General features: G+C 39.1%; 1 protein-coding gene across 3 annotated transcripts in view; it reads left to right on the top strand.

Annotated features, from left to right (window-relative positions):
• Positions 1 to 20,572, top strand: part of LOC131676591 (uncharacterized) — a 121,280-nt gene that overhangs the window by 90,507 nt on the left and 10,201 nt on the right. For all 3 annotated transcript variants that reach the window (XM_058955732.1, XM_058955735.1, XM_058955734.1), the window contains exon 3: positions 16,922 to 17,123. In XM_058955732.1, coding sequence (XP_058811715.1) covers positions 16,922 to 17,123 — 202 coding nt within the window. The remainder of the gene's footprint in view (positions 1 to 16,921; positions 17,124 to 20,572) is intronic.

Below are 20,572 nucleotides of genomic sequence, written 5' to 3'. Positions count from 1 at the left end.
CGGTAGAGAGTGCAAGACGATTTCAAGGTGCCATCGCTACGGCCATCGCAGAAAAAGTTTGGTTGAAATAAACGCCATCAGCTGGAAAATTACTAAGGCTTCCTTTCCCAAAATGGGTCGCCGCGTTTCTCAAGAAATGAACGGCTCATCATTAAGGATCCCGTCGCAGGACACGATTGCCTCGTTTATTTCAGCACTTTCACAGCTGCTGAACGCCAAGGACAACAAGGCCAACACGTCAAACCTTCATAACTCTCCCGTCCCAGCAACCCCTTTGATTAAGAATGTATGGAACACGGAAGCCCTCATCCTCGGCTCTAGCAGCCTATAGAAATATAGGGAAAAAATGGTTCATGGTTCCAGAAATTACAAAAGCGTCACTTCTTAAACTGCAGCTGAACCCTTGCCAAACCGACCGAACGAACAAAGTTTAAATTTCTTATCCAGAAATTGGTCTTATTGAACATTTCGTCACACATAATGACGTAATCGTATTTTTTCAGAAAATTCGGTAGAGTTTCCTTGCACGTTTCTTTGCCTTCCTTTTTTCACTTTCAGGACGAAGAATTGCAAAACCCGTGCCATTTTCGCCGTCTCTATCGAAAGCAACAATTTTTTGAAAGAGTTATAGGATTAACTGCCTCTGGTTCCTATGTCGACGCGGCATGATGTAAACAAATGAACAATAAATGCCTACTGTGATTCTAAACACAGCGTACAGTATGACTCAAAAGCTCCGCGTCAAACCAGCTAAAAGTCTTACTTAATTGAAGTCGTAAGTAATTGACACCGTTCGAACTCTACTTATGCTATTTGATGTCGAATTTCCGGACCGGATTAATCCCGGATTTTTAAAGCTTTCCACTTTCATCGAAAAACTTCGCCGTCCCATGTCGAGCAATAATCATTTGATTGGCCCTGAGTGGTGAAACCGACATACCATTCGGAAATTAACCGCAACTAAAACCTCAACCAAGTCCGTCTCCGTTTGAATGACTGTGTATGTGTCAATCGGTGACGAAGGGGAAATATGAATTGCTGGAAGAAAGCTTAAAAATCGATTTTACACCAGTAGTTCATCATCACAGCCAAGCAGGCAGGCAGTCAGTAGAGTGTCGCATTGTTGCGTTTTTCTTTATACGACTTTCTCTGTCTGAGCTTTGTTCAAGGTCGGGATCAATTTCAAGGTAATTCCCGTGCGTAGGCAATAGCCGTGTCGTCGTCATCGTGGAATTTAAGCCATTTGCTAAAGTCAAAGGGGGAATTGTTCCAGCTAGTGAAAGTGAACCTATTTTCGTTTGTTCATTAGTTTGGAGCTTTACTGGTAACAATTGTGATGCTTCTAAAGGACAATTTTGTGTCCCTCGAAAGCAAAACGTTGACTGTGTCATGCCCCAGGTGCTACGTTTTCCATTATTAATCCATCATTTTGTAGTTACACCCTTTTAAAATCTCCATCGTCCGTTTTAACTTAGAATTACTCTACTCTAATCTACTTAAATGAAGTTAGGTTGAATATTCCTTTTCAACGAGAAAAGCATAAAATAATATAAAATTACTCAAATACCGAAATAATTTTATCCTTTCGTATTCATGAAGATTTGTTTGTTTGCTCTCCGTGTCGTAGCAGCTTTTTATGGGTTCTCGACCTGTGCATGGATTCCCACAAGGACGAGAAAATTATGGTATGCGAACACATATGTTAAACATCTCCATTATTCCCATTGCTTCCACGGAAAGGCTTTACTCGGAAATTTGACTTTTCAATTTGGTTGATTTGAATTGATAATATTTTAAATGGATTTTTTTTTTATTCGAAATGCTACAATTTTCTCATTGCGATAGTGATTTATCGGATAACGTTTTCCACGAATTTTTCTGGTCTGAAACTGTTCATGTCAAACCACACAAACACTCGCACGCCGCATCCCATAGCACTTCATCAGCAAATTTTGATTTCGCAAAAAAAACATCATCATTACCCAGTTTCGCTCCAGATTTCCATCAGTTCCCGCATCAGATTTCCACCATTTTCACTGTCGGCTGGTTGGTTGGTTTATGCCGTAACATTCGAGTAGATACATAATTCAAATTGATGTGAATATAGCTCACCCTGCCTCAACCCAACTGGCAGATCCACATGCAGCTCGAACTTTACAACAATGCCATTACGTCGAGCATTCTTTATTTCCCAGCATTACCCGCAGGCAAACCCCTCTCCTCGGTAGTAATCCCGTCGCAGATCCAAAGTTATAAATTCAACTGAAAAACGAATTCGCAAAGGACTTCTCTCTCTCTCTCTCTATCTCTATCTCGGTGCTCTTGGCTTTCGTAATCGCAGATTCCGTGGCTGTTGGAAGCACGCTGGCATTGGTCGGGGAGGGGATAAGTAGTTTGGAAGAAGAAACAACTCCCCATCTCTCCACAAATACCATTCACCTTCATTTGTTTACCGAATGGAAACAGGAGGGGAGGGTGGAATGAGTACCACCCTAGCTAACATCGCTGGATTATTGCTTCACCTCTTCAGCATCAACCCCCGGAAATTGGTGTGGGAAAGGGAGGAGGCTCCCCTTTTTAAGCCGGCGGAAAGGATTTTGCGTAGATTCGCTGGGATTTTTGACGTCGAAGTTTGATGTCGTTTTGCGCGGTAGCGACAGACAGCGGGAGTTTTCGTTGAAGTGTTCGACTTTTGCAAACAAAAAGTTGGACGCTTTTGTGCAGTAAAATAATGGTTCTGGCTGTTGACATTTCCAATTTGCACTTAGCCGAGAAATTGGTTGAATTACTACGAAGACGAACCAGCTTTGGGTTTTATCTTTCGTATTAGTGTTATACTATTCCTTAGGATCGCTTAACAGAAAATAGCAGTCATTTGTTGTAAAGAACTTTATTAGTTTGCCTTTCTGTAATAATTGCATAGGAATTCGATTAAACGCAATGCGTGTAAGTGTTTGTGCTAATGGATTCACAGCACTTTGGTCCTTTTTACAGTGATGACCAGAAGTTAAATTCCTTAATCAATCACATCCCATAATCCGATTTATTGTTTTTTAAGGGGATCTTCTCCTGGATTCGGGGGAAATTCAAAGCAACATTTGATAATTTTTTGTGGAAAAATGAAAAGACATACTAACTTCTGCTTTCGATCTTTTATTAATTATTTATCGATAATTAGGAAATACTTTATTTTTTTTTTTCGAAAATTCAAAATGGCGGCTAAAGATTACGTTTTTCTTGAAACCATGTTTTTTCTGCTAACGTCAAGAAGTCTTGTTCTATTGATCTGATTTGCTTCATTCAAAAAATGATTGGAAGTATATTTTTTCGTCTGATTTATACCTAACATTTACATGAAAAAATATTATTTTTTTAGTTTTTAAACGAGATTACAGTAAAAAAGCGACAAATTTCACTTTTTTCTTTAACGCCCATATAATTGTATCCATTTTAATAAATTACATTCATTTCTCATTTCAGTTAACTATGAGAGGCCCTGCATTTGACAAAGTAGGACGTTGCTTCGCGCGCAGAGGTCGAGGAGATCCGCCATTTCGAATTTTCGAAAAAAAAATCATTTTCTGATTATCGATAAATAACTATTAAACGATCAAAAGCAGGAGTTCGTATGTGTTCTCGTTTTTACACAAAAAATCTCTAATGTTGCTTGATTTTCCGCCAAATCCACAAGGTAAAAAAAACAACCTCAGCAAGTACCAGACGGGAACTTTGCCCCCAGGATGACGTTTCAAGTGCCAATCTAAACACTTAGAAGGGAAAACAGAAATCAAGCGGTAATCAATCAATAAATCAAGCAAGCATCACTGCGGTTCATTGGTTGCAAAAACTCCTCACTTTACATTACTTCAACTCACACAACCTTCAGCCGACGATCGACGTTTAACCGGTTAGCGGAAAAAGCACATCGAGTTTTATGAATAATTATCACTTTATTGATCTCGGACACTTGTTAGTTTTTTGTTCTCTGTCTCTCACTCTCTATCTATCTATCTATCAATATATGATATCCAATTAAAATGTTTACATCATCGTTACCGGTCGAACATCGGTACAATGGATCTGGCTGTGGAAAAAGAAAATCACAATTAGATAAATCCATCAATCCTACACTCAATGTGGACCAAAGCAGTTTGTAATTATTATTATCGAGTCGAGTCGAGTGGCACTAATTTATCAAATAATCAATTGCTGTTCGCTTGACATGTGAATCGTGCAGTGAAATGTATGATAGCTTTTTGATTTTTTTTTTCTTAGTCAAGTCAAATATGACCCAATTTGTTATTGGAATCCAAAATTTTGAGATTACTTTCTACTAGATTAGGTACTTTAGTTTAGCATATTCATTCTCATTTCTCCCCTACATTAGCAAAAGACATGTACCAATTATCTTTGTTGCTATCTCGCACTAATCTGCAAGCTTCCATCCGCTTTCTTGTTCCCGCTTCTGGTCGGGTATGATTCTCGGATTAATCAGCAGTTCGCTGTATATAAATGGAAACTGCTCTTAACGCAAGCAGGTGTAGCAGGTACTTACTTACCAACTCTATCCATCTGTAGCACCAAACCGTAGTATGTTGCAGAGATAACGATGCCACCCGGATGATGACAACATCTGGCACGGGGTAGCATCATTATAAATACGTACGTGTACCTATATATAAAAACAAAGTTCCACGTCGATTTACAGGCAGAGAACCATTTTGCAAGAATGATGCTGTGGCAACCAAACCCCCGAACATCATTTATGCGAAGGCACTAGTGAAGTGAGTGGTCTGAGCCACTACCGTGTTGGTGAATGATTTTGCCATAAAAAGTTCTTAGATAGGAACCATTGATGTGACAACCTTCATTACCCAAACTACGGTGTAAAGTATCCTAGGAGGTTGCGTATCAGGGATCTGAGCAGGCTGTTTTGGATGACTCGTACGAGCGAATGGAGGTGTTTTTTATTCGGATAGTTTATTTGATACTTTTCATTTTGAACGGATTAAATTCACTTAAAATTAGGGAGACAATTTATTGTTTAATCAATCTCAGACAGGGACTTATATCTAGAGCAGTGATGCCACAAGTACAGATTTATCTAGAAAGGTACAGATTTTTGAAGCATTTTTGGTACAGATTCTGTACGGTACGGATTACAGATTTTTGTGAAAAAGTACAGATTGGTACAGATTTTTTTACATGACAGCAAGGTAAAATAATTTAACCCAGCGATGCATCCCAGTAAACAGCAGGTAAACGTTGAGTTAGGCAGCAGTTATTGCAAGAATCTGAAGTGGAGCTGGTATTAATTGACCTTGAACTGAAGCTGACATTGGAATGCGATGCCGATGTGAAAGCCGAGCGAATCTTCTCGGAGTGCATACGTTTACTCTGACCTGCTCCATTTGAATTCCTGCAAGCAGGTTGGGGCTGATATTACCAGCCCAGTCTCAGCTTCTTGCCGCCACTCTGTTGGCCACCTTTGGTTACAAACAAAGTGGCAGCGGGAATTTGAGCTGGAGCTGATATTGACATTACCCAGTTAAACTCATCCGGAATTCTAACTGGTTTCTTGCGGAATTCCAGCTCAAATAAAATAACCGAGTCAGAATGTCTGATTTGATTTCCCTGAATGAAAAATATGTATAAGAAAAATGATTTTTAAAACAACCTTGTTATTGTTTGGGTACAGAATCCGGTACAGATTTTTCTATAGAAGAGTACAGATAGAAAAGATTTTTCAACTCCCGGTACAGATTTAATTGTGGCAACACTGATCTAGAGGAATATGTTAACATCGGAATAGCATAGCATCTGGACAGAAGATAGAGGGTGGTCAACACTAGCAAAGAAAGCAAAAGGGGTAAGTTGTATACTTAAGGTTTTCAAAAAATGGTAGATCGGCAACATATAAGAAAGGTCTCGGCATGCCAAAATGTCACAAACTGGAACAATGCGTGGTCTTCCTCGGGCCTGTAAGGAATGTTCTAAAGTGGACCTCGCACCACGATATTCCGCACACGACCAAACAACATGCTCGATGTCTACCAAGACATCCAAACCAAACCCTCGCCACAAACGCAAAGATTACTCTCAGTAAGCCCAATTCGAATGAAATTGGAGATGAGCCTGGACAGCACACGAATCAAATCCTGACGTGCATTCAATTCCTTGATCCATGCTCTCGTCGATACCTTAGGGGCAATGGAATGTAGCCACCGCCCCTAAGCAATTTGCCAGCTATCGATCGTTCTCTAAAGAGACATGCTGATAAATTTATTCAAAGCGAGAGGTCTTTTGAAAATATCATAGTCTAAGACGTCCACTTTCGCGAAAGAGTCTGCACTCTCGTTTCTCGTTAACTTAGAAATTCCCTAATGTTCCCCAAAAAGTACGGGGAGTGTTTGTTTATCGACCTTCGTTGATCGAAAGGCCTATATTGTACTTAGGCTATTAGTGTTGATGAAATAATGGGCAGATTGTCATTGATGCTATGGGCATACTGAATTTCAGCTAGTTCTACGACGCAAACCGAAGCAGGATCACGGAGCTTGTAAGAGACGGATATGTTGTTGTTGAAAATATCGAAGCCGCGATCCAGAGTTCACCTTCAGAGTTTCTTGTATGAACGTGTCGAAATTGTACCAAAGGGGGTTCCAACATGATCCTTGTGGAAGACTCATGTAGCTTATTCGAGAAGTTTCCGGATCGCCATGAGAGAAGTTCATGTGTTTTTCTTACTACAAATTGTACAAATAGTCGTTCAGAATTTCATCCGAGAGAACTTCAAATGATACAGAATAGAACGTCCCCGTGATATCTAAGTATACACATACGATTTGTACTTTACCAGCGTATGCCAGTTGAGTTTCTGATGAAAGTAGCGCTAGCTCGTTTCTTTGCCTTACGAAAGCCACATTGAGTATCTGATAATAAATCGTAACCCTCAATTTTCGGATACAGAAAAGCATTTCCATCGGACGATACGAATTGTGGTCGGAGGCTGGTTTTCCCAGATTAGGGAGAGCAGTCACTCTCACTTGTCTCCAGTGATGTGGAACACTGCTCTGCTCAAGAAATGTGTTGAACAAATTCAACAAACTTCTTATTGCAGGATCAGGAGTGCAACTGAGAATTCCATCATTGAACAATTTCGATTACGCTTTCTATTAGAAGTGTTCCATAAAGAGCTTATCGATGTTTCGATAAACCATCGACAAATCGGCGCCAATACCCGCTTTTTCGCACAAAACAAGCTTTTAAACTTGCTGTCCAAAAATATGTAATGCTCTAAGTTCTTCAGTGTTCCACCATCACGCTTCCGAAATGCTTTATAGCTTCGCACTTTTCCGTGTGAGTATCAGAATACTCTTTATACCACCTAGGGGTCATACGGTTAACGTAGCGCCAGGCATCCGTTTCTCTTTGGTTTGACGCAGCATCGAAGATCAAGCCTACCAGGAAGTAGTATTTTTCATTCGGAGGAAGCTCATCATTAACCGTCGCTATAGTATTTGCGTACTTTTTCTCGTATTTCTTCCAATCAATGTTTCCAGTGAGGCCATACGAAACAATAATCGAGTCCACGTGGCTTCTATTGTTATTTATTGGCTAATGATCGTTACCGTTGGGATCGGGGATTACTTTTCAAGTGAGATAAGTCTAGTGCACTTGTACGCGATGGTTGTTTAGGAACCCATGTTATATCTCCGTATCATATTGAAGTAATCTCAAAAATTATATCTCGGAGATGATTATTATCTCTCCATGCAGTTTCGTGGAAGTTGAAATCTTCTAGTACAAAGCGCGGAGCAGGAAGGTGTTCCAAAATATCGAAGAACTGCCCTTACCTAAACATCTTACATTTAAGGCAGTTCGTGCTATAAAAAGGCAAACCGGCAGACGAACCTTGTCAATAAGCCTTCGTCCCATCTACGAACCATACCGAACGCAATTGCTCATATTCAAGTATCTTGAAACGGCAAACTCCGTGCTTCAGCAAGTCTTCTACGGTCAGACTCGACTCGGTGACCACACCGTCAGTCTCCACGTCTCGTGAAGGTACATATACGCAATACTCAAACGTAAGAGCTGATCGTAAGTAACCATGTTTACTTACTTCAGGTCAGACAAAACAACGCAAACAATATTCGGCCTAATCTTTGTAATTTCGGTTACGGCTGATCATGGGCAGTAAATACGACGCAATTTAACTTTTGGACGGAATTAGTCCACCCAAGGGTCAGTCGATCCCTCTTGGTAAGCCCTGACGCGCCTTCACAATTGTGTAATTTTGGGCAGGGGACGGCAATTGGAGAAGAGGGCCAGACGGGAGCAATCCTGGTGGGAGGTTGAAGGGCGCAAAATAATCCAAATGTGATATGGATGAGTTCATAATGTCACCCATTTGCGTTACAAAAACAAAACCCAAAAATTCCAAAAAACGACATTTAGTGCTAAATTAAAGCAGTGACCAGCTGGTATCCGTACTCCCTACCGCCACACCGAAGCCACTCAAATACCTTTCAGTAGCGGTAGGAATAGGGTAGTTTGCGAAAAAACAGCTGACTGAATACTTCTTTCTGAGACCACATTTTGCAACCAAATTGAAACTACTTTTCATACAAGCTTGCATACATACTTAAAACTTTTTCTTTTGAAATGCGGAATGTCACCCCTGCTTCCGTTTCAAAATCAAGGACATGGTTCCATCCCAAGATCAAGGATCCTGATTCCATTCAAGCATAAAGCATCCTAGTTTCATTCCAGAAACAAGGATCCAGTTTCTATTCCAGGATCATGGATACTAGTTCCATGCCAGGATCATGAATCTTAGTTCCATTCCAAAATTAAGGATCCCAGGTCAAATCCAGGATCTGACTGTTGTCGGTATATTATCAAAGTGAATTTGACATGAAATTCTAATGTTCAGATGCTTATTAGTTGGACAGCGGTCAAACTGGTAGGAATGCAATCAAAGATCAGTCCATTTAGTGAGTCACTATGAACCAATTGAAGGCAGAAGTTGGCATCTTTTACATGTATGCCAATTTCGTTTTTCTAAGATACCTCCATTTTAAAGTTCTTGTGGCGGTGGTCAGCTATTTTCGTCCGCGTCCCTTATCACCTATTTTATAAGGTGATCCATCAACAGTGAGAATCTTTGAGAATGATCCTTGGTTAAGCAACTAATTTTTCCGATCCTATTTTATTGCAAATAATTAAGTAGTTTTCATTTCGTTTTATTCTACATATTTTGTCGCATGTGATTTTAAATATTCTTTGATTTGACGGCATTGTAAGGGAACACGTATCCGCCGGTTTATGCTAATCGAGCTGACATTTCTTTGGACTGATCAAACTAATTTTTTTGTTTGTTTAGTGTTTATTTGGCTAACTAGGAACCTAATCCACTGGGCATTTCATGTGCGTGGGAAATACGCATGGTCTTTCCTGAGTGAAGTGATGACTGTTGAATGTATGAGGGTTGAGCATTGACAGTTCACGAATCAAAAGCCAGTTACTAGTTCTAGTAAATAGTGTAAAAATTAGTGTTATCGATTTTATATTCGACATACAAAGCTAGTCGCGTCAGGTATTTCAGTAGTGCTTATTTTATGCCGTTTAAAATATGTTTTAGTTAGCTTAAAAACGCGCGTGAATAACAAAACAATCGGCCCCTTATTCAATTGTTCGCGGAGAACGAAACCAATACATAACTGTCGTTTTATTTGCTTTAGAATACCAACGTTAATACACGATGAATAATAGGGTAAGGTGGGGCAAATCCGACCGTTGGGTTAACCCGACCCCCCTCTGTTACCGAAAATCAGAAGCACTACGCGAACTAATATCAATGGTGTCGTGTAGAGCATCGAAAATAATCATAATGACTAACATTTAATTTGGTATATAAAACGACTTGATCCGATGTAAAATGAGCATTTTACAGCCAAACCCATTTACTTGGTCGGATTTACCCCACCTTACCCTACTTATATTACGAATTCTTCAATTATATAGGTATTACAATATATATTTCGACAAATGTTTCGAGACCCAAAAGTAGACGCTTTTCATGATATTGTATTGTTTTTGGAATGTGTTTCGCCGGAATAACGAAACAAGGAATAATAAAATTGTTCACATACCGTTTGATACAATTAAGCATAAGCAACACTCCCGACTGTCGGCAATCCGGAGCTGAAGTTGCTTTTTTACAAACCGAGCATTTCAACATTAATTCAACAAACGATAAATCTATCATAAATTCTCGGCAGCCGGCTGCCCAGAGCAATGAACACATTATAATACTATTTATCCCATCCTATTAACAAAAACTACTTCCCGTAACAAACGTGGAGATGCAGTGGTATACATGGTCTCTATAACAACGTTTGTTACGCTAACATTCCTTTCCTTCCCCGAAAAAAATTAAAGCATTTCTCACGCATGAAAAAATTTGACGTCTATACTAAAACGACGCCTACTTCGATTCAGCTTTCAGGCGAGCACTATCACTTTATGATGATTTTTCTAATTCTGGTAAAGGCTAAACTTTGTGAAGGGATTTAAACTCCCAGAATATGCACATTTTATTACAGTTTGGTAGCAGCTGTAGAATACTCATGTTTCGAAGGAAAGAATAAGCGCAATCTGTGTCTTAGAATTTATGGGCTGCAAGTAAAACTGTGCCACTAACGACATTTACAACAACTTGTGAAAGAGCGCGGTACTGACTAATTACAGGTTATCTTTGAATTTTGTTTCACTTTTACAAACTCTAATACACCATATCTTTAACCTCAATCGACACCCTCTAAAGAATGAGAACAATACCAACCAGACACGGCCTTTAGTCTTGAATAGAACTTCCATCCATGTCAATTTTCGTTCCGAACAAAAACAAAGCAAACAACTTCTTCATTCATGGCGACACCAAAAAAAACTGCACATTTGTTCCATCGAACCAGGAAAAAAAATCTGATGAATACTGCACGGTAACGAACAGCGAAATCGCTGACCCCTTCTCCGATGAACGGAGGTCAAAAATTGATTTATGAAGCGACTGAGCAGTAGGTATTCGATGCTTCCTCCTCCATAGTACCGTTTGGGTTCTGATTCCGGACACAGAAGGAACTTTTGTCGGTCTGTTTTTAACTTTCAGGGTAATTAATCTGTAATAATAGTATTTTTTCAATCGATGTTCTTTGGATTCAACGAAATGTTCCCTATAGTTTATTTAATAGTTAAGGGACCACTTCAATGGAAAATAATGCGTTGAAAGCGAAAATATTCCAGGAACACTGTTGGTTACTTTGATTGCGTTGACAAGACAAGCCAAACAAAAATCTAGCGTTTCATTTGAAAAAGTCATTTTTCACTAACGTTCACAACATGCTCAACAACAAACTCGGTGTGCAAAAATAAGATTATATCCTATAATTTGAGTACTGCGTAACTGGAACTGGTCAAAGCATCTTGTGGCTCATTTATTATGATAGTGCCATTAGTTTTATATTAGATTTTTCGGATTTATACAAGGCAAGGTAACGGTACACAGAATAGATGGTTCGACAGGTACACGCAAAGAAACAGCAGAACTCTGCCCTTTTGGATGAGACAATCTTTATTTTATTACTGATCGTAAAATTGGAATTAGTATATATTGACTCGATTGGTACGCACCCCATGTTATTCGAAGATTTGTGCCCAGCCTTGTCCCCTTATAAGATTCCTAATAAGAAGGGAAAGGAGACAAAAGGAAGGGGAATGGAAAATGACAACACAATACAATCAACACAAAACAGTAAACAGCATGAATTCTTCATTCCCGGAGGAATAATTAATCCTACTGACAAAGCCTATAGCTCTTTGCCACACTGGGTTAGGAACTATAGCATATCCTTACTAGCTTCCTGTACAAAAATTTGTGTATGTATAATATAGAACCAAAAATCCGATTACGTAATTGCGTTACTGTAGAGCAATAACATATCAAAAGATTTGAAGTTCCGTAATCGAATTCACTGTCACACAAATAATACTCAGCACGCTGAGTAGGAAACTTGTGATATTTGAGTTTACAATGTCCAGTCAGTGCTTTGACTAGAATATTACAACCGACAGCAAAGTTTTTTTTTGAAGAAGAGGAAATATCTAAAAAATAAAAGGTCTGGTGATTTTAGTGCGTCGATAAGGATTTTTTGTAGAATTTGCCATCGAGTGTACAGTAAAAAAATATTCTGATGAAACACTCTTTGCTGTAGAGGGGAGGTAAGTTTTATACAGCCTCTGTTGTATTTAAATTATCATTCGGCTACCTAATTTTTATAAACGTTTTTCCCCGTCATATATCTAGTAATTTAAAAAAAATTGTAACCATTTATTGTTATAAAAGATATTTGTAAAACTATAATAACGACCCTAATCAAACTAGCAATCTAGTTGAAAATTGGCTTATGATCAGATGTGATTTCATTTCTTTTGTAACGCAATGCTTATCTCTACGTTCTACTCATTTGACACCTTATAAACTGATATCATTTTATTGTCAAACATGTTATCGCAATATTTTCAACTTCTTCTAGCGAGGGTAGATTCATAAACTGTTTTTCATCAACAATCCTTTTTCTGTGTTTTCATTCTCTATTTGATTGCCCATTCTATGACAACCGCTGGCAGTTTTCTTTGTTTAATTTGATAACAGATTTCTCATCCTGATCCTATCTGATCCCACAGAACTTTTCTTTTTTGTGCTGAAAATAGTCCCGTAAAATTTTTGCAAATCTTTCCAGCAAAAGCTTACCTCGTATTTCGAATTTTTTTTCTCGAAGTACCCCTTCGTACATCGATAAAATTTTATACCGGCTCTCACTTGAATGTGTAAGTTGCCTGTGTAGCCGCTGCAAACATTCGACTCACAGTCTGGATTTTCTCGTTTGTCGCTATTGGTCATTCAACGTTGATCCAGCCGTTCCACTGATGCCCTTTTGTATTTTTAACACTTTGTGATTGTAGTAGACCGCCTCGTGAACCTGATACCTTGCTGTGTTTAGTTTATCTTTTATTAGTAGCTCAATTATTCGTTCGTTGAGCTTTACAACATATTCTTTAGCAGCATCCTGATTCAACAGTCACTGTTTGACCAAGCATGTAAATAGTTCTCTCCCAGCATATCATGGTCAGAATCGACGATTGGAAGATACTAACATCGACGACATCAACGAAATAACCATTTGTCAAAACCTGGTTGTTTTGAAAACACGTTTCACCATTTGGATGTCTACAAATGCGTTTCCGAATATTTTGTTGTACTAAGTATTACACATAGCCATTTTTCTGACTGCTGCAATATTGACGTTTACGCTGTCGTCGGTGGTTCTGGGGAGACTCTCATCACCAATAACTAGGCAAAAAAAATCTTCCCTACCGACCTTTGCATTTTCCACCCCGCTGATTAGCTTCACGCCACACGTTTGTTGAACTCCCTTTCATATCATCGGGTTTGTGGTTCGTTGGCGTATATACGTTGGTAGTTGAATAACTTGCTTTTTCTCTTCAATAAGTAACTTAACTCTTCATCACACTTCTACCGAAGACTGTAATATATTTTTCACATGCCATCGTCGGATGCGATCATTATTACCTTACGACGGTTGCAATCAGTTATTAGACTGAATGTAAAAAAATATTCTATTACAAATTTAGGCACTCCAAAAAACGATTGGCTACATTGCAAATGTTCTTTAGAGACAAATGATGTCTGCCTCATGCATAAGTTTCGATTATATACTACTTTTGGTATCTTTATTCACCATTGAATATAGAGTTTTACTAGAACCAGAAATACCGGCAAATGCATTTGTTCATGTTTTGCCGCATCGGTTCCATAAATTTGATATAATCCCTTTTCAATTAGCTCACTAGATAAACCGTTTGACAGCGATGAAAGTGTGTCAACAAATAAGTGAAACTATGGCTAGATGGCCATGGGATATAATTTTTATGAAACGTGTTTCACACTGTAACAAACGAACAACCATGAATGGTCAAATATGTCAGCATGTTTCATTCATTAGTTGAACGTAAATCAAAAAAATACGCTTCAAAATTGCTTTTTCGTGACAAAATGTACTGTCGATGCATTGTTCCACGTATAAAGTTAATAATGTTTCGAAATTTATGTCTCAAAGGATTCAATATTGAATTCTGACCACATTACAACAAAATGCACACAGTGCGTGCTAACTTTGACAAATTCCATAGTGTTGCCGATATGAATGTAAACAAAAGGTTACTTTCATAGAACTTTCGGACAGGAAATTCCGATTCAAGGGCCTTTTTGATGGATTCTGCTGACTTGAAGAGCTTTCTTTGGGTGTCACAAAGGGATCAAGGTGAGTTGAGTACTATTTATTTGGTAGAGGCTTAGATAAACTGCCCAGAAAATTGCGGCGTCAGGTAATACTATGGTATTGCAATCTATACTAGGCCTTTAGTTTTCTGGACAGGATATCTTTGCTAATAATGAATTAATTAATCTTGTATTCATTCTAAAATATTTTCTATGCTCTATTTTAGGTATTGAAGTGATTTGAATGCCGTCAGCGCCGTATATACGGTGAAAAAAATCGTTATATGCAGTAAGTAAATATTCACAGTTTATTTTGAAGTGGTCCGTTAACTGCTAAACTACTTGCTACGATTGATATTGTGACCTTTTACTAGGACGGTCACAATACTACCCTTGGTCACTGAGTCAGCTAAAATTACATTACCATATTTATTGTCATTTTTTGTTTTGCGTGTACATAAATAACAGCGCACGGTCCCCGTTACGTGTTTGACGAGGCCTGTTCTTTGTGTACACCGGTAAAAATATTGTTAGTAAATGTCTAAGTAAAACATAAACGTCACGTCGGTTATCACTCCATGTTTTCATGTTTGAGTTTCGTTTAAGTTTTGCTTAGTAGTCCTGGTTGGTGTCAAAGTTAGATTTTGTTATTTATTTATTTATTTATTTATTTATTTATCTATTTGTTATTTATTCGTTCATTACTATTTATTATATTTATTGAATTACTCATTTTGTATATACAATCTCAATTTATATTATACTTAATTATTATATCATACTATCTCTTGTTATTCTATTAAAATATTATGTAAAACTGGGAAACAAGTTACATGTATTAAAATATTTGTCATTCGCTATAAAAATTTGAATTCAAAAAAATTATATTACGACGCCAACCCTAAACGATAAATGTAAACGTCTGTTGTCATCATCATAACGTCTGCCGTCATCATCATACTGTCATCATGATAATGTCATCGTCATCGAATGCGGGGCGGTTTGATGCGGGTGATCGGAGGCAGGGCCCGGAGGGAAACTGTTTGGAAACCGGACAAGGAGAGGATAAAAGGGTCCAGAATAGCAAGATCCGGTCTCTTATAGTTAATTGAACCCGGTGGAGTAAGTACCAGCACAAGCGGTCACACGTCAAACGTGCCCGCGAGTTTCGTTCGGTAGCCAGTATTGTGTGGAAGACCGGTCCGTGAAGAAAAGCCCTAAGCGGGCAAGTTATACGCTATTGTGTACGCCATTACAACCCTAGTACCTAAAGGGTTTGGTAGTTAACCGTTGTGAAGAAACAACTCGCTCGACTTTGTTGAACTCCTATACAAACAGTGCGCGTAGTGTCACTCCCCGGGTCGCTTTGTGTAAAGCCGGCCTTCGTATAAAAAAAACGGCCGAATTGCTGCTAACGAAGACCCCTCATCATCATCGTCATCGCCAGGCACTGACTGCACCCTCTCCGGCAGGCCCGCCGTTGATCGCCCCGCACCTCCCCTGGATTGCTGCATGTCGACCAACGAGTTACACGGCCGCAACGAAGCACCACGCGGTGCCCAACAAGGAAGATGTCAGCAAAATAAAATGCGCAAGTAAAATTATCCCTTTTTGTTTTAAAATTATTCCCTACCCCAACAAAAAGTGAAATTAAATTAAAATTAAATAAAAATGTCTGGTCTTTAAGTGTAATTTAGCTGTGTCGTCTATTTTTTTGTTAAGTGAGTCCATTTGCTTGTTTCCGCTCAGTTCGACTTCCGCTCAGTGACCTTTGGTATTTGAAGGGTTGAAAGTTCTCCCACGTGTAAATTTCCTCTGGAGACAATAAGAAAATGACCCTAGCCGGTGACTAAGGTGGTACGGCCACCTCGTGTAGTAAAAAGTGAATTGTAACAATATTACAGACATTTTTATACTAAAAATTTGAAATCTGAGTACTCATTTATAAATTTTTTCGACAGCTTACGAGTCAATCCATGTTTTTTTTTGTCGTTGCTAAAATGATGAACAAGAAGGAAAATGATTTTAGTCTGCATGCCATTTTTTCTAGCCTACTACTCGTTTATTGAAGGGCGTAGTCAAACATACTAGTATCAGTTTTAATTCTCATTTCGATATTTTCAAACAAGAAATATGTTCTTAAAGTGGTGTCAGAAAATCGAATCAGAACGGTAACTTGCCAATAGCTACGTACGCGATATTGATATGCAAAATTGATGCTCTGGAAGAATCCTCCGGCTGTGGTAAATGTGCGAATTGGACAAGAGTCAGCGCGGTCATCAACAGGGTCGAATGGAAGGTATACAAAAACAAGTGTACCGACTAACCCTAAACTGTCCATTTTGACTTTTTACTCAAAGGATCAGCGTTTTTGCAATCCAGCCTACTGCGCTTTTTAAAAAAAAAGATTTGAAATCAATCAATTGAGTTACGTTATAGCCCTAAACTTGATGGAAAAAAAAATTAATGATCCATCAGAGGGTTCATGATGATTTATTCGCTTTATAAACATGAGCTCGATTTTCACTCTCTCTCCTTCTCTTCTTATCGATCTTTCAGAATCCCCCACGGCAGCGCTGCGTGTGCTGAATCCATTCATCAAACACTGGGAACCGGTCCACTTCGACCGGGACCAACTGGAGGGTGCCCACTGGCATCACGAGAGCCATCGGCGCCGAAGGCGCAATGTCAACTATGACCACGGTTCCGCCAGTTACGGACCGGCGAACGTGGTGCGGCTCAGCTTCCACGCTCATGATCGGTAAGTTGTGGTGTGCGTGTATGTGTGTGTGTGTGTGGAGAGAGGAGGAGGGTGGGGTGTAGTCGGCAGCGGGTTTCGTTTTATCGGTTGGCTTTGCCCGTGTCAGCAGAAGGGACAATAAATCCAGGCGTGATGGGAAATAGCTAACATCCTCGAGCAATGCCGATTTCGCCGCGCTAACCGAGCTGAGTATTTGTTTGATCCCTTCGAAACTACTACCGCCTTTGTGACGCAGGAGGGATATAAGTTCATCAAAGGGCTTAATATTGCGTGAGTAAAGTTTCCTAGAAGTTTGAAGGTACGCTTTTCCTGGTATCTCTACTCAACTACGGGGGATTTCGTAATAGCGAGGGTGCCTTATATCAGTTAACTGTCAAGATAATATAACCACTTTCTCATAGACAGATACATACACTTATACGCCCAATCTAACGCAAACTACTTCTGCTGATCCCGGTGAAAAGGATAGACAAAATCTACACTTCACTTTGTGTGGGAAACCACCACCCACATGACGTGAGAGTGATCTTGACAGGACAGCAGTTAGCTGTAAGCCAGTCAGCGACGGATTAGGACAGGGTTTGATGGAAGTTTTTTTGGCTTGATGATATTATGAGTTAGGATGGTAGTTTTACGTAAAGATCAACCGTTTCGATTCGAATTCTGGCCACTTGATAAACTTTTGTCGGATATTAAATAGAGCATGCTAGTCAACTGGATGGCATTTACTCTAGTCTGTTACTTATTTTTTCGACCACATGCTCTCAACAACTAGTTAAAGCGGGTGGTAACGAAACGTTCAAGAATCATATAAACTTCACTTTTAACACTTACTTCATGGTCCGATTTATTTCTGTTTTCTTTTTTCATCCCTATTTTGTTACTCCCTCAGACGCCAAACGTGCGGTGACGTTTCCAATAAGTAGCAGCAAATGCTTGGCGAAAAACATGGCCAACTTCGTCAACCAAACTGCGCTCCATCCACTGCCCACCACCCAGCATCAGTTGTTGGACCGAGCACAATGGCCAACGCATTCTTCCTGAATCCGAACACACAATCCGGGGGACGGACCATCCGGTGTAAAACTTTTCCCCTCGCATCCGGGCTCCTTCCATAGTCGCTGCCCGTGGAAAAACTTATGCATCCCTTCCATCACTAACTAAGCTCTTCCTGCAGGGGAAACTTTATCAAATATTTCGGCTGGAAACGGATACCGCAGACTAGATACCGAGTGAAGCTGTGCAGTTAGAATGAAACTACGGTGGAAGTTTCAAGGTGGAAGCTATGAAACTTATTGCCCAAAGTAGCATTGTCGGAATAATATGGAGCAGTTCATTAAGGTCATAGGGAAAACTCGGTTAGCTATGGTTTGATGGCGTTTGTCATTTCTGATTTGTATCGGAGCTGGTTTAGCTGCTAGTTCTCTGACAATTTTATTATTCCTCTACAATGTATGGATAACTACTGTGTTTTAATGGGTTTCGGTGTAGAGTAACTTTTAGCCGGTCAAACGATCGTAGTTCGGTTTCCATTGTCAAGCCAAGGACTCGAAGAAACGAAACTCAAACAGCGGGTGGGTGGTTAACCAACCGAACGTCAACCACATCCCCACTGACTGTAGATTTGTTCCATTTGTGCCTGGTCGTAAATTAGCAGGGCTCTTTTCATAGTGATGTGAAATGTGCACTTTCTAAAGCTTGTGCCATCGGTATCAAATAGTTTGTAGAACATATGTATGCATGCTGGCAATGTAATACCGAACGGCGATTGTCTTCTCGTTTGGTACGTGTATTTGATGAGGAGGGGGTGAATTGGCAGTTGAGCTGTGATTGTGGGCTTGAACTTTTCTCCGGCATAGATGCGTCTAGCGCTGTCTAGATATTGGATGACATTTACCAAGACGGGTGGTTTAGTCAAATAGGCAATCATTTTGTTTCAAAACAGTTCATGAGAGTGTATATACAAGTCATTTTCCATTGAGCGACTTTATGGATGAAACTTGTCTGTAAAAATTCATTGAAATATTTATTTCAATTTAAAGATGTATATATTTTTATCTGCGGAGATGGAAGGTGATAGCTCTACTGTACATCCAACGACCAATTTCAAAATTGTTGTTATTTTATTTAAAATTTATTTCACACGGCTGTGGATTTTGAAGAACCTATTGTTTTAGATGGAGAAACGCGAATAATGTAATTACATTTAAAATGTTTCTTTTCTCTTTAAGTTTTTGTGGCCAACAAAATGAAAAAAGAAATATTTTTTGGAGATTTAATTGGTAATTGTAATCGTAATTTTTGTCAGTGCATATTTTTTTCGTGCAGAAGTTTTCATTCCCTGTAAGTCTTTCTCGGAAAGTTTTTCTGCATAAAATACGATAATCATGCATTTGTGTTGAAAAATGCTTTAACCCCAAACTTCTGCGCCCTTTTAAAATATTTCGAGCTTTCGAGTCAAAATTATCTCAGTGAAGTGACTGGAAAATGTTTAGTCTTTCATGTCGGAGAAACATCTAAAGTTTCATCGGAATCGCAGATTGTCCGTCACGATTGAAAAAGGTTTTCGGATGGTTCTTCGTGGAATTCCTCAGGTGATGAAATTGCACTACCGTAACTTCTGCTTCATATTCATCTTCGACAATGTTTCATTTCACTTTTGCTTGAAATCCTGTGCAAAATCTACAAAATAGTTGATGTCTTCTTAAATTGCCACTCGATGAAAGGAAAAAGGATATAATGCTTTCTACATAAAAGAATTGGAAACCCGACATGGTCGGGTACGAGAATTACTAAGAAGCTGAAGTGCTGATACATTTCAAGGAACATTTGTCTGTTTCCCGAACGGTGCAACGATGTTGTATTCGACGTCGTGTTGGATTAAACTTCTAAAACGTTGTCGCTGTATGGAGATCACTTTATTTTCACTTCTAGTAGCTGTTCCACCTCCTACGCTGTAGACATAAGCTAGTTTCTTAAAGTCAATCGGAATTATGTTTTTCCGAAATACCGGCATTTTTGTTGGCGGTGGCAAATACATATCACTACTCAACCGGATATTATATTGTTTGTGCAGTGGATAAGTAGCAAAGCGTGGTAGGAAAAATTGGTTGCTTGCCCCGATGACAGCAGCACATTGATCACTTCTGTTCAGTGCGAAATGAGAATGCAGACTAATCTTGTGTTTTGCATAATTTGCATCATTCATGTTTTTGAAACCTATTGAATCCACCTAGCAGTGATATGAGATATTTTTAAGTATATCACTGTTTGATGATTCATTAGTGTGCAGAACTCATGCGAGGTACGCACCTAAACGAATAAAAACTCGAATAGAATGAATAAATTATGCAAAATCAATAAAATTAGCAATAGAATAAAATGGATAAAACTACCATTCAAATTCTATTGAACATAATTGTCGCTCTCTAACAAAAAGTTGCTTCAAT

This window comes from Topomyia yanbarensis, chromosome 1 (assembly GCF_030247195.1).
Source record: "Topomyia yanbarensis strain Yona2022 chromosome 1, ASM3024719v1, whole genome shotgun sequence".
NCBI lineage: Eukaryota > Metazoa > Arthropoda > Insecta > Diptera > Culicidae > Topomyia > Topomyia yanbarensis.
This window is presented reverse-complemented; position numbering and strand designations above follow the sequence as displayed.